The 12,667-nt window shown below is 37.8% G+C and overlaps 2 protein-coding genes and 1 non-coding gene across 3 annotated transcripts; 2 read left to right on the top strand and 1 right to left on the bottom strand.

Annotated features, from left to right (window-relative positions):
• The first annotated feature begins 1,676 nt into the window (after window positions 1-1,676).
• LOC133731699 (UDP-D-apiose/UDP-D-xylose synthase 2) lies at window positions 1,677-4,766 on the top strand. The gene is made up of 9 exons (XM_062159097.1): window positions 1,677-2,095; window positions 2,185-2,277; window positions 2,394-2,501; window positions 3,320-3,434; window positions 3,522-3,655; window positions 3,741-3,842; window positions 3,921-4,013; window positions 4,105-4,240; window positions 4,333-4,766. The coding sequence occupies exons 1-9, from the start codon at window positions 1,817-1,819 to the stop codon at window positions 4,446-4,448; spliced, it is 1,176 nt and encodes a 391-aa protein (XP_062015081.1). The 5' UTR covers window positions 1,677-1,816; the 3' UTR covers window positions 4,449-4,766.
• A 610-nt stretch (window positions 4,767-5,376) lies between these two features.
• On the bottom strand, window positions 5,377-5,449 carry TRNAR-UCU (transfer RNA arginine (anticodon UCU)). The gene has a single exon. It is a non-coding gene; the product is annotated as a tRNA-Arg (tRNA).
• Window positions 5,450-8,859: 3,410 nt separating this feature from the next.
• Window positions 8,860-12,667, top strand: LOC133731767 (BTB/POZ domain-containing protein At3g44820). The gene is made up of 4 exons (XM_062159176.1): window positions 8,860-9,137; window positions 9,436-9,505; window positions 10,070-11,278; window positions 11,374-12,667. The coding sequence occupies exons 1-4, from the start codon at window positions 9,088-9,090 to the stop codon at window positions 11,941-11,943; spliced, it is 1,899 nt and encodes a 632-aa protein (XP_062015160.1). The 5' UTR covers window positions 8,860-9,087; the 3' UTR covers window positions 11,944-12,667.

The raw sequence follows: 12,667 nt of genomic DNA on the forward strand, positions 1-12,667 counted from the left end.
CGTTTGGCGGGTGAGAGCATGGCAAAGCGCGTTCAAAACTTGGCGTAAGCAAGTGGGTTTTCAAATTTCAATTGAATACAAAATATGACCCACGTGAGTATGAAAGAGAGACAGCTCATTGGAAAGCCACTCATTTGAGGTTTGTCACTCTAAAATCTAAACAGTAATCTCTCTCTCTTTCTCTCTCTGCTTACTTCAAATGCTTTGGCTGAAAATTTTGAAAATATAATTTATGAAAGCAACTCGCTGACTACCATAAATAGAAAACACTAAATGAAAGTGATTACGTTGCTTTAATAATATCAAATGAACGGATTTCAACAGTAATCTAATAAAACTTTATGAGATATTAGAATACATACATCAACACGTACTCGAAATTTATTCGTCATAAGATTTCGATTCGTGAAAAAGATTCAATGAAGGATACACGACTATCACGACATCCACATATCTACGAAATCCAGTACAGAGTGGCGATTAGTCTATTATAGTAGGCTTCATCTTATAAATACTGGCAATGACGAAGTTATATATGGAGTTGCATTCATGTTCAATAAGAACAAAATTCTACAAGGAATTCAACCCCGCTTATATATATTACGTCGCTCAAAATTTTAATAGACAAAAAATATAATGGAACTATACCATGCACAAATTAGTTTTTAAGTATCATAAATATTTTTTTACATCATTCACAATCATGAATGACGACTTTATCTTAATTTCCTTACCACAATCCCTACCAACGTTATGATCACCAATAGCATTCATGCTACTTCCATTACTCAAACGATCCCACCACAGGTGTACGTCATTGCCTCCATCAGTCACACCACCACTGCCTATCATTGCCACGATCATTTCTACCATTCTCTTCGGATTAAAGTTGTATCAAATAATTTCATAAAATAAGAATAATCCCATCATGCAATAACCAAAATAACAAACTCTACAATGTTGGGATATAAATGCTCTCAGAGTTTGAAATTCATGTACTTCCAAATATTCTCATTTACGTGCTTTTGATAAAAATATTATTAAAAAAAAAACCACTAATGTTAAAGAACTTCAAAAAAAAAAAAAAAAAATTTACATTACCATACAAGATAAGCCAAAATTTAATGACTATTGAAGGAAAGTAGAATTTAAGAAACAATTTTTAGTCATCCAAATTGAGTGTTTACTAAAATAAAGTAATAAACATTGAATTAACCCCATTTTCTTATAAGATGTTGGGGTAATGGAGTTAAAGTAGTTGAAATTTAGATAAATAGACATTTTCATAAAAAAAAAACAAACACTAAAAAGAATTTTAAACATGCATGATTGCCATTTGCCAATTTGGCCATATGCAAATCCAGCTCTAGTCCTCTGTCAATCCAAGCTTCTAATTCCTTTTTTTTTTTTTTGAAAAGGCTTCTAATTCCTTATTGATCCAACACCCATTATTATTAAAAACAAAAAAAAATCCTAGATCCAAATGTACTTAAAAATTACGCAAATGCTAATCCACTGTCCGCAAGCCTAGAATAGAAAACCAGTACCCTGAACGCTGTCGAATCCAAGCGCGAGTACCTTAAACGCAAGGACAGCGTCTCGGCCCACTGTCTCTCTCCCTCCCAATCCTCATTTCACACTCCCTTTAAATAAATTCTGACCCCTCTTTTTCTCTTCCATATTCTTCCTCCTCCTCTTTCACTTCGGAACCCAAAAAATCTCCACCTCATTTCTTTTCACCCCAATCCGCCATTGCATTAAGAATCAAAACGCCGTCGTAGAGAGAAAGGGAGAGAGAGAGAGAGAGAGAGAGAGAATGGCGTCGGCGGCGGCGAGAGTAGATCTGGACGGCAAGCCGATAAAGCCGATGACGATATGCATGATCGGAGCCGGAGGGTTCATTGGGTCCCACCTCTGCGAGAAGCTGATGGCGGAGACGCCGCACAAGGTTCTAGCCCTGGACGTGTACAATGACAAGATCAAGCACCTGCTGGAGCCATCGGACGGTCATCCTTGGTCCGATCGCATCCAGTTCCACCGCCTCAACATCAAGCACGACTCGCGCCTCGAAGGCCTCATCAAGACCTCAGATCTGGTACCTCATTCTTCTTCTTCTTCTTCTTCTTTCTCACTCTAGTTTTTCTCTTGCTGCTTTGTTTTTTGACGGCTCGGATTTTGTTGCAGACCATCAATCTCGCCGCGATCTGTACTCCGGCGGACTACAACACGCGCCCGCTGGACACTATCTACAGTAACTTCATCGATGCCTTGCCTGTGGTGCGTTCGCTGCTCTACATTTCTTGAAAATTGAGATTTTGGTTGTGAAATTTGGGAATTGATTGAAGTTGATGTGAGATTTGATGCGTTTTAATTATTGTGGATGATTTCGTTAGGTGAAGTACTGTTCTGAAAACAACAAGCGCTTGATTCACTTTTCGACTTGTGAAGTGTATGGGAAGACCATTGGAAGCTTTCTTCCTAAAGATAGCCCTCTTCGTCAGGTAGCCTCTCCCTTTCTTTCTCTTTTCTTTATATGCTTGTTTCATTTTGCATCATAATTTTGTTTTTGGTACGATTCAGATCTCTCAACTTATTGACGTTTAATCAGTGTTAAAATGTGTCATTTTGCTTAATTTCAACTGATTGATTGCAAAATTCAGTTTTGGAGATCCATCATATTTCTTTCGGTGGGATGGCATTTTTTACTGTAATGCTTAAGCATATGCTGAAACTTGTAGATCCAAAGCATTGTTAAGAATAACCTCATACGCTGTTCTGCTGAAATATATTGATCTATTGCACATGTGAAGTACACATTTTTCTCAAGGTTTATGCTTTTCTTATAAGATTGGGAATTGTGAATATAATATTTTTTCAGAAGTGGAACTTTTTTGTCCTTGCGTTATGATGCAAAAAGAAAAACAAGGAAACGCTGTTCCTGTAACAAAATAAAGTTAGTTGATCTGTAGATTATATAACCTTTTTCTTCCTTTTACCTGTCCAGTTTTCCTTTCATTTTAGTATGGCTAGGTTAACATGCATTGATATATCTTCAAATTAATGTAAAGCAACTTTGGGGTTAATTGGTCTATGGATGACATAGAGGTGTTCATTGGAAAATATAAAACGTCAAAAGGAGGGGAGAATAGGTTATATATGAACGCATGAGTTCCATTTGCCTTCAGTTTTTCATTACTTGTCTTCCTTTTTATTTCATAAAGTAAATAGGAGAAATGCCAGTTTTAACAACAGGTAAGCATATACAAGTAATTATTTCTTTAACTGAAAAATTTAACTTCTTCCTTGCCATTTTTCTTAGGATCCTGCTTATTATCTGCTTAAAGAAGATGATTCCCCTTGCATCTTTGGGTCTATTGAGAAGCAGAGATGGTCATATGCATGTGCAAAGCAATTGATTGAGAGGCTGATATATGGTTAGTCATCCCTTTGTTTTTTTTTTTACCTCTCATTCTATGAGGTCTATGTTATATAGGGCTGATTCATTTTTTTGTTGTTTACAGCTGAGGGCGCAGAAAATGGTCTTGAGTTTACCATTGTGAGACCCTTTAACTGGATTGGACCTAGGATGGATTTCATTCCTGGGATTGATGGCCCAAGTGAGGGTGTTCCAAGAGTTCTAGCATGCTTTAGTAATGTATGTACCTACTTACTTGGTACCTGAGCAATGTTATTTATTTGGTATCTTTGTTGTGATCAAATCCTGCTTTCTTCTGTTGCAGAATCTTCTTCGTCGTGAACCACTCAAGCTTGTAGATGGTGGCGAATCCCAAAGAACTTTTGTTTATATAAAGGATGCTATTGATGCCGTTATGTTGATGATTGTAAGTTTTGAATCTTATCTTCCATATTAATATTTGGCATGCAAAAGACGTTGCTCAGAAGTGTGAACTTTTCCACAGGAAAATTCTGCTAGGGCCAATGGTCACATTTTCAATGTGGGCAACCCCAACAATGAAGTCACAGTTAGGCAGCTTGGTGAAATGATGACTGAGGTGATTATTTTACTTGTTAGAAAATCAAGCTGCAGTAGCAGTCCTGCATTGATTTTATTGGATTGATGATCAATGTTCTTGCACATTGCAGGTTTATGCAAAGGTAAGTGGTGAGCCAAAACTCGAGCAACCAACTATTGATGTCAGCTCTAAGGAGTTCTATGGAGTGGGATATGATGATAGTGACAAGAGAATTCCAGACATGACTATCATCAACAGGCAGCTTGGTAATTGTCTTGCATATTTCCTCCACCTTAATTTTACTCTAATTGATCTGACTAAGAGCGTTTCTGACTTTTTAATGTGCTATCTATGACAGGCTGGAATCCAAAGACTTCACTATGGGACTTGCTTGAATCAACCCTGACCTATCAGCACAGGACTTATGCCGAGGCTATTAAGAAGGCCATATCCCAACCAGCTTCTACAAACTAAATAAACATGGGTTTTGGTGCCAATCAAGTATTCTTGCTTAGGTGTGCTGTTGTTTGGCCGGTGTTCAAATTCTTTTTAAAGAAGTCTTAAGATGTATCTTTATGTTTGATTCGAATATATAGTACATTTTTTCGTCTTACAGATGTCGTTAGTTAATCGTTCATGGTAGAGCTCCACAATTTGTGCTTGGAATATATTTGCAGTATATCTAGATTTCATTAGAGAACTATATTGAGTTACTGTAATTTGTCACCAGAGCTTTTACCACGACATGCTGAGGACTACAGGCCATTATACAATTGAAGCTGTTTCTGTTTCTTTGGGGGTTTGCATGCCATTCCTCTATCTTTGTCTTCGGGCATTGTATTATTTTCTATAACCCTTTCAGCTCTTGTTTTTCCTTGTTAATGCATTTATTATTTTCAAGGATATGTTGATCTTTTGCTCTCTTTTAGAGGTAAAAAGGATTACTCTCTATTTGTTCCATGAGCAAGAAGAGTTTTAGCTCTAATTGAATGGGCATGGAATATTATTCACGTTCCATTACTAGAAGTTTATTGCAAAAGAAAGTGTGTTTCACAGGTCTCCTACTGTAGTAACTGAAGCTTTGCCTGATGACATTCTGCTGGTTAGTGTTTGTTTTGTTTGGGCTTTTGCCCCAATTGTACTCAAAAAAAAAAAAAAAAAAAAATTATGCACGTATAATAACAAGCATTGAAGTTTCCTGTCATCACTCATCAGGCATCAAAACTGATGATTGGTGCTTCATCGGCCGTGTTGATTTGATGCGATTTGAATCTTGCAAGTTGCAATATATAATCTGGGGTTTTACCTGACACCTTAAGATTAATCTGGACATACCAAAGAAAAAGGTTTTCCTTTTTCTCGTCGATAAATGAAACCAAAAAATAAAAAATAAAAAATGATGCACACCCGGTGGGACTCGAACCCACAATCGCCTGATTAGAAGTCAGACGCCTTATCCATTAGGCCACGGGTGCTAGACGGTTGATTATTTACAACTGCTATATTAGATCGAATCTATTGCATGCCTCTGCATCTGACCTCCAGGCTCTGGCTTCAGAGGCAGAACTAGCTTTCGTATAAATACACACATAAAAGTACTGTGTCTTTTTTTATTTTTTTTTTATTGAACTTAGCTTGGATGGTTGAGCAAGATTCATGACTGCAATCTCTAAAATTAGATAAGGAGAAAGTCGTAGTGGAAGAGAAACGAGTTTACATAGTAACAGAGACCCAAAGGCCGAATGCTAAATCTAAGGCCCTAAGACTTTGAGCTCAATATTTCATGTTCTACACTGTGCTTCCTGAGACATGGTACTCGAACTGGGAGGCTCAACGTACAGTATGTAGCATAGAAATTCATTGCAGCTCTTTATCCCTATAACCCGAAGCTTTGGTGCCTCAAAGTTTAGTGCTCAAGATTGAACACTAGACTAGAGAGCTTCTAGTAGACGTTCGTCCCGGTGGAGCGTTGCGAAAATTAATTTGAGCGGGCTTGTCACTTTTACTATTCATGAAGAAATTGATGGATTAGATAAGATTAGAAGTTCAGATATACAAACGATTTTAAATGTAAAATTCGAGATGAATAATTAGCAAAACATTATATGGAATATACAAAGTTTCAAACCGTTTGCTTCTTCAATTGATATGATCAGAGGACTATTGGTTAATAGAATACTGATTTACGTTGTAACGATATATAATGTTCATGATATGAATTTGATTGAATCAAACATGTTCTACAACTAATCCTTGTGGCTATAATCATCGTTAGATATTATTATATACTTTGGGATATTCTCATAACGTTATGTAAAAATGTGGTTTTATTTGTGTAAAACAAGTTCAGTTGGATGAATTCTAAAACCCACAAGATGAAGAATATAAATAATTTTATATAATTCATAAATAATTAAATCCAATAATTATAAACCAAAATATTTCAAATTGTCTAATCCTATGATCAAATCCCTCCTAACGTCCAAAATTTCAAGAAAAAATATAGCATAATCGGGTTATATGGGTTCACTTCGTGTTAGCGGGTTGACTCATGGCCGACCCATTTATTAAATAGGTTATGGCGGGTTGACCGACCCGCTTTTTAATCGTACGAGTTCAACCCGCTTTATTTTGAATCGTGTTATCGGGTCATGTAGGAATTGACAGCCCTAACAATAATAGGAACCAGAACACTTCCTCTATTCATGAATGAAAGCTTCTAGCAAATGCCGACACTTCCTCTATTCAGGAACCGGAACACTTCTCGTGTGGGTAACACTAGGGAGCCTCTTCATCAAACCTGCAATCCACGCACTAGAGGAATCAATAAATTATAAACATACACTAATATGGTGTCCAAAGGTTGGTAAACAAAATCCCCTTGTTAGGTTAGATAACATAAGCCAGTTGACTATCCGCGACCGCTAGAGCTAACTAATATGTATATGGAATTGTGAAATTCCGAGAGTTTATTCCACGTAATCACCACCACATTTCCGGCTATATGGACTTATGGAGTAAGGTACTCCACAATCCTACATGGACAAGACAACTTGGCTATATGAATTCATGGCCATTAAAGAACAAGAACTACAAAGATCCATATCCCAGACCCGAATCTGAAAACGACCCACATCCTTGATCTATATTCGAAACTGAACCAATCCCAAATTCAAACCATAACTGGAAACCACACCAAAATGGGAAGCCTACACTAATGCTCCACCCACATCCTTCGCCCAAAAACCACAACATTTGCTCGAAAACAGCACCACCAACCACACTAGACCTCGATCCGAAGTTAATTAGTATCTTGTATATGCATGTGTCGTTGTAGGTGAGAAATAGGTACAGAAAACTTTATCAAATTAACAGAGCTATCATTTTGGCATGGTAATGTTTATTGTATCCATTATGACTTATCTAACCAAATAAATATTATATCACAACCACTATATTACTGATAATGTATGATAATATAATCCTGTCAGTCAATTACTTAATGTCTTAATTCCTATTAATGAATATTGCATTCTAATTAAGACTCAGAAGTGTGACTACCTAGCAGTATGAGAATCATGAGGTACAGGTGAGGGGCGCGTATATGAAATATACCTCAATTTATTGGAGCTTTATTAGAGCTCTGGTGAATTTGCAGAGTTCGATGAATTTCATTTACTTCGAGTCTTCGAGAAGTTTGAGTTGGTTATATCATCTTTCCTTAGCTCGTGAATAGTTGTAACTGTAGGATTTTGTTTGGTATTGGACCAAAATTCTTTTAGTGAGAGCATTCAATTCCGTTTCATTTCATAGTTGAAAATAAAATTTGGTAAAACCATAAAATTCTGGGCGAACTTGATGATTCTTTGAATCCAACATTTATGTGAGGAGATCAATGGAGACCGTGCATGTCATGATCTTTTGTTAAACCTCCAATACTTTCTATATTCAAGGGAGGCTCATTGTCACCAATTCCCATAAGGAACTTGTTAGAGTTTTCTAGCACCAACATAGTCGGTTTAACAAATGACGGTTACAATCTTTCTAAAACACTTTGTAATACTACTATTATTGTTTTGATGATCAACCATTATCTAGAAAACAATAATGTCCGCATCGTCATTTAACTTCAACGAAAATATGATGGGAGGTATCAAATCAGCCAAACGACTTAACCCTAAAGTTTAACCAACATCAGAGTGATCAGACCAAAGTAGTTCCAACCTCCAAAGATTTTGCATCCAAAGCACAGAATTAAAAAAAAAAATAATAATAAGTGAAAATGACAATTGAACTCCTATATTCAATACAGTCCAAAGCCCTCCAAACAACCATGAGAGGAATATAATTCAAATTAAATCCAAACCATAAAGAATGATGTCAGACCGACCCCAAAATTAAACCAAACCATTCTTCTGGTGTGTCTTCCGAGTGGACCCACACCGGAGCTGACGAAACTCCCAGAAAAAAACTGTACTTGACTTCCGAAGCTCTCATCCCAATCCACCCCCCCCACGCGTCTCGGAAGAAGAAAAAAAAGAAAATGATTGTTCAGACAAAAAGCCCGAGACAAAACCAAATCCTCATTATAACACCCAAAACTCCTTTCCCTTCTCGGCCGGCAACACCGCAACACCGCAACACCACTCATTCCCCCTTTGCTTCCATCCCATGTCATTGTTCCCTCACACGCCGGCCTACTCTTCTTCTTCTGGCGCTTATTTTTCGATATGAATTTGCTAATTGGCTCGCACACACTTTGGGGGTCGTTTTCTGCGTCGTGATCTGTGCACACTTTTGTGGGTTTGATTTATAGGAATTTGAGTTGGGTTTGGTTTGGTTTTGGTGGTGAGTGGTGACGTGGGGTTGGGGTTGGGGTTGGGGTTTTTTTGTCCTTTGATGGAGGGAAGAGAGGAGAGCGGGGTGTCATAGCTGTAAAGGCCCACTCTTTGTTTATTTGACTCTGTTGGACTTGGATTCCTACTTACAGTTCCTTCCTTCCTTTCTTCCCCACCTTTACTTTTGGTTAAAGAAATCGTCTTTGGGTCTCTCTTCTCCACCCAAATGGACCTGCTTTGTTAGAACCCACTCAAGCTAGCTCCTCTCTTCAGCTATGCCTCCTGCTAGGAAGGTTTCTGAGTTTTTCAGAGAAGGCAATGACTGGTAATCTCTCTCTCTCTCTCTCAAATCCCTTTTTTTTTTCTTTTTCTTTTTTTAATGCTTTGATTCTCGGAGTAATTCTTCTGTTTTTGGGATTTGTTTCGAGTCTTATTTATGGGGTTGTTGAATTTATGAGACTTAAAAGGCCGGAGGCCCAGTTAAGAGTTGAATTGATGATCTCTATCATTCAATCTCAATTAAACCATTTTCTTGTTAGAATTGATGACTGATTCTATCGTGGGATTATATGAGTTGAAGAGATTATGGTATTGATGTAGTCATTTTTTCTGTTTCTTACAAGGTTTTGCAAAGCCGGATTGCCGAGTGATATTACTGTTGTGGTGGATGGTGTAAGCTTCCATCTTCATAAGGTATGTACTTACAATTGCTCTGGTGGTTATGGAATTATGGGATTGAATATGGATAGAAGTTGATAACAATCGCAAACCTTATTCCCATAAGTGTTTGACTGGTTTATTAGATCATGGTAGAATTTTTCTTCAGCTTCTTGTTTTTCCTTTCTTTGCTGCATATGTGCAATATATAGGTAGATAACTTTTATATTAAAGCTTTCAATAGATGCCGTTGTTACAGCAGAGCAATTTCTTTAAGGCTGGATTTTAGCTGTTCAGCCCCAATTTTTGTCTTGTTAATATGTAGCATGCAAAGTTGATTTGATTTATCTATTTGTTTTTTTCTCTCTGGAAATTGAAGAATAGAATATGTCGTACATGTCTTGCGATAGCTTCATTTTGATAAGACTCATCTATTATGTGTTTTCAGCTATTTGTTACCTTACTTGTGACTTTTTTATATTCTGAAGTTTTGTTGTTGTCGTCTTCCACCCTTAAGAATAGTTTTGTAATGGAATATCGTATTTCTTACCATGAACTTTGAGTAAGAATTATCACTTATCACAATTCGTCACTGTCCAGTTTCCTCTCATATCAAAATGTGGGAAGATAGCACGTTTATATGAAGAGTCCGAAAGGAAACATGAGAAGATTCTCACTACAGTTCTTGAGGAATTCCCTGGTGGCCCTGACATGTTCCTGATCGCAGCTAAATTCTGCTATGGTATGCGGGTGGAATTGACTTCAAGAAACATAGTAATGGTGTACTGTGCAGCGGACTACCTTGAAATGATAGATGAGTTTGGAGAAGAAAACTTACTCTCAAAGTCGGAGAGTTTTTTCTATAAGAATATACTTCACAACTGGAAAGACTGTATCTTGGCTCTTCAAAGTTCTGAGCCTGTTCTCCAAAGGGCAGAAAAACTTCACATAATAAACAAATGTGTAAATGCTTTATCGGTGATGGTTTGTACTGATCCTAGTTTATTTGGGTGGCCCATGATGATGTATGGTAGCTTACAGAGTCCTGGTGGAAGCATCCTATGGAATGGAATTAATACTGGAGCAAGGATTCGAAGCTCCGAGTCTGATTGGTGGTTTGAAGACATCTCATACCTCAGTGTGAGTTTGTTTGAGAGACTCATCAAGGCAATGGAAACGAAGGGTATAAGACCCGAAAACATTCTAGGTGCTGTAATGCACTATACCAGAAAATACCTACCTGGCCTGGGCAGATGGCAGGGTGGACAACAGGGTATACCCAGGACAGTTACAAGTTTTAGTTTTACACCCATTGCCCTAGATCAAAGGGTAGTTTTAGAAAGCATTGAGAAACTTCTTCCCCAAAAGAAAGGTAAATCATTTTGCCGGTTTTTGCTTGGACTTCTTCGTGTTGCATTAATATTGGGAGCCAGTCAAACCTGCAAGGACTCTTTAGAGAAGAGAATAGGCAGGCAACTGGAATTTGCAACTTTAGATGGTCTTCTGATTCCTACATATTCAGATGCTGAGACATTGTATGATATTGACACTGTTCAACGGATAATCCAACATTTCATGTCATCAGAATCGAAGGTTACACCATTTTCTCCAGCATCAGTTGAACTGGAAACATCTCCATCATCGGGACCATTAAGGTTAGTGGCAAAGCTGATAGATAGCTACATTGCGGAGGTTGCTTCAGATGTTGCTCTAAAGCCTGGAAAGATACGCTCTCTTGCAGAGGCTCTTCCAGATTCTTCAAGAACTTTGCATGATGGGCTGTATCGGTCACTTGATATATACTTCAAGGTTTGATTTTACTTGACCACATCTTTAAATAAAAGCTGCTCTTTCCATATCAAAAACTTTTTGATGTAATATAAATTCTGATTTTCTTTTTTCAGGCGCATCCTTGGCTCACAGATAAGGAGAAGGAAGAACTTTGCAACATCATTGACTTCCAGAAACTCTCTATTGATGCATGTGCCCATGCATCCCAAAATGAAAGGTTGCCGCTTAGAGTTGTTCTTCAAGTCCTGTTCTTTGAGCAGATGCATTTGAGAACTGCTCTAGCTGGTCATCTGAATGTCTTGGAAACAGAAAGTGCCCCTACAGGTCCTGTTAATGTCCAAGCTGAGATGGCTGGCCAGATTATACAGAGGGATGGGTGGGTGACTATGGTGCGTGAGAACCGGGTTTTAAAGGTGGATATGGACAAGATGAGATCTAGAGTTGGAGAGCTCGAACAAGAATTTAGTAAAATAAAGCAAGAGATGAAAAAGGTGTCCAAATCACATAGTTCCCTCAGTTCGCCTCGTGTGGTTGCCAGGAGAATTGGGTGCAATCTTCTTTCACGACCTTCAGATGATAAACCAGTGACCATTGGAAGTACCGGGCCCTCCCCAAGAGCATCAGTTGAGCAGGCACGTTTTTCCTGCCATTCTAGACACAAGAAAAGTTTTTCATTGTTTTGACTTTTGAGAGATAGTACAAAGAAAATGGAACACTGCCATGCTAGAGGTTCTGGTTGGTCCTCAGAAAATATCTGAAAAAGGAAGGGAAATTCCAAAATTGACATCATCATCGAGATCTTTTGAATGTTTTGAGCTTCCTTCATATTTCTGTGAACCAACCAGAATTGTATCGGCAGTGTCTGGATGGAGGACGGTATGACTTATTTCATACCATAGAAGATTGTTCTTTTACGGTTGGATTTTGTTCAAGTACTGAGAGAAATTCTTTTTGAGTAGGGATTGGCAGGAAGAACTGTTGAAATCATAAAAATGAAGAAATAGAAAACAAGTAAATATATATATTTGTTACATGGAATGCTGCCAATCCCACCAAAGGTTGAACTCAGAATATGTGCTCCACATCCTAGGGTTGATATTTGGTATAAGGAGATACACCTAGTTTCCCATAGAGAAAAGAAATGTTGTACTTGAGTTTTTAGTTAGTTTGACAGTGAGTTTATACATGTACATCGTCAAGAATCAAGTTGTAACTTGTTAGTCTGGAATAGTGGAAAATATCAGTGGTGTGTTTGAAAATTGATTGGCTTACGTTTGGTCAGTTGATCTTAAGTTTCCGACAGGAATAAAAGATCAAACATGTCCAGACTTTGAATCTGTATTATAGTCACGTTCATGAAATGAAATCCAACCAAGCAGGCTTGGCTTTGAAGAATCAGACAAATAA

The sequence above is a fragment of the Rosa rugosa genome, chromosome 2 (genome assembly GCF_958449725.1).
Source record: "Rosa rugosa chromosome 2, drRosRugo1.1, whole genome shotgun sequence".
Taxonomy (NCBI): domain Eukaryota; kingdom Viridiplantae; phylum Streptophyta; class Magnoliopsida; order Rosales; family Rosaceae; genus Rosa; species Rosa rugosa.